At 32.5% G+C, this 1,491-nt stretch overlaps 1 protein-coding gene across 1 annotated transcript in view; it reads left to right on the top strand.

Annotated features, from left to right (window-relative positions):
- The window catches only part of LOC122577536 (GDP-D-glucose phosphorylase 1), a 150,464-nt gene extending 149,697 nt beyond the window's left edge, over nt 1-767 (top strand). Inside the window, exon 6 of the mRNA XM_043748864.1 lies at nt 616-767. Within this exon, the coding sequence (XP_043604799.1) occupies nt 616-767 (152 nt within the window). The remainder of the gene's footprint in view (nt 1-615) is intronic.
- The last annotated feature ends 724 nt before the right edge of the window (nt 768-1,491 follow it).

The following is a 1,491-nucleotide window of genomic DNA, read 5'->3' as shown; positions in this document are numbered from 1 at the left end:
AACTATGTTATGCAAATAAGAGGCGTCGAATGGACCGAACAAAGGCACAAACGAATTTGAAGAAAACAACAACTTATTGTCCAAATTGTCTCGACCATCCTCAGCTATGTATAGAATGCTTTAAAGTTTTACATTCGAAATAATTTTTTAATAAACCATTTTCGTATTACTTTTATAAAAATTCAACAGTTTTATTATTACGGAATATCTTTTCAAATACCTACGACGATCCCTCGCAAGTAGTCAAATAAGCGACACCCGAATATGAGTTACGCGGTCTGACCAGAAACTTTGCTGACAGTCAACGTGTTAGAAATACGAAGGTTTCTAGTTATTTATAAAAGTATTATTTAACATTTCTTATATTCAGTATGACGAAACAGCAAAATGTCTATATCATTAATTGCATAATATATTGCATGAAATTTCATTAAAACTTGGCAAACGTGGTTGATCTATAGTGCTGTATTTGTTTATTTTTGACGCTTTTGTTACTAATGTGTAAATGGATGATTAGACATGTTTATTAATTGAATATTGGTTATTAATTGGAATATCTCTTTGTAACTTTAAACCAGGATAAATAATTATCATTTTTCTTTATGTTTGTTACAGCCAAAGAGGCGTACGAGAACGTTACGGAAGAATATGTAACACGCGCCTTGCGAGAGGCAACTGAAGAAACTTTCTCTTCTGTCGTTGCTGAAATTAAAGCGTTAGTAGAGTCCCAAATAAATTCAGCTGCAGTAAAAAAACAGGCAGTGTAATACCTTCCAAATCTATAACTAGGCAAAAGCACATAAATTTGAAAATGGAGAAAACAACGCGGAGCTAAAATAGCGTGCTCAGTAACATTATGCTCAAACCATTTTATATTTACGAACTATATTCGGTTATCAAAATTAGCAAAGAGAAATTGTTTCCAAATCCAACTTTGCCATTTGAGACATGCATACGCATGTACATATACATATACATGTATATGGATATATATCCATGATCTCATATAACATTCCTATTGAGCGTAGCAATCGGGATTCGCACGGTGTCAATTCAGACCACTCGTGTTCTGGTATAGGCAAATTGAAACAAAATTGATGTAATATTACAACTTTACTGTGTACATTTTTTCATTAGTATAAACAGCTATTACTATAATAATGTTGAGGAAAATATTAGATTGGTATGATCACTAGTTCCTACATGCAAAGTTGGTACGACTTCTAACGACGCTCTTTTGTTTTGGCGTCCGCCACGATTTAATTATCTGAGTGTATCCGGTGTGTTCATATGACTGTACATGGTGGTGAAATACAGAACGTAAAAACTGAATCTGTGTAAATCAATAAGTATCAAATTCCAAAACCTATTTAATAACAAATAATATAATAAATTAAATAATATGCTATAGACTATAAAAAACAATAATAAAACGTATGTTTATATTAATACGTTGAATGCCATGGTGGTCACTGGTGACTCAACTTGGCC

This window comes from Bombus pyrosoma, unplaced genomic scaffold (assembly GCF_014825855.1).
Source record: "Bombus pyrosoma isolate SC7728 unplaced genomic scaffold, ASM1482585v1 HiC_scaffold_4727, whole genome shotgun sequence".
Lineage (NCBI taxonomy): Eukaryota > Metazoa > Arthropoda > Insecta > Hymenoptera > Apidae > Bombus > Bombus pyrosoma.
This window is presented reverse-complemented; position numbering and strand designations above follow the sequence as displayed.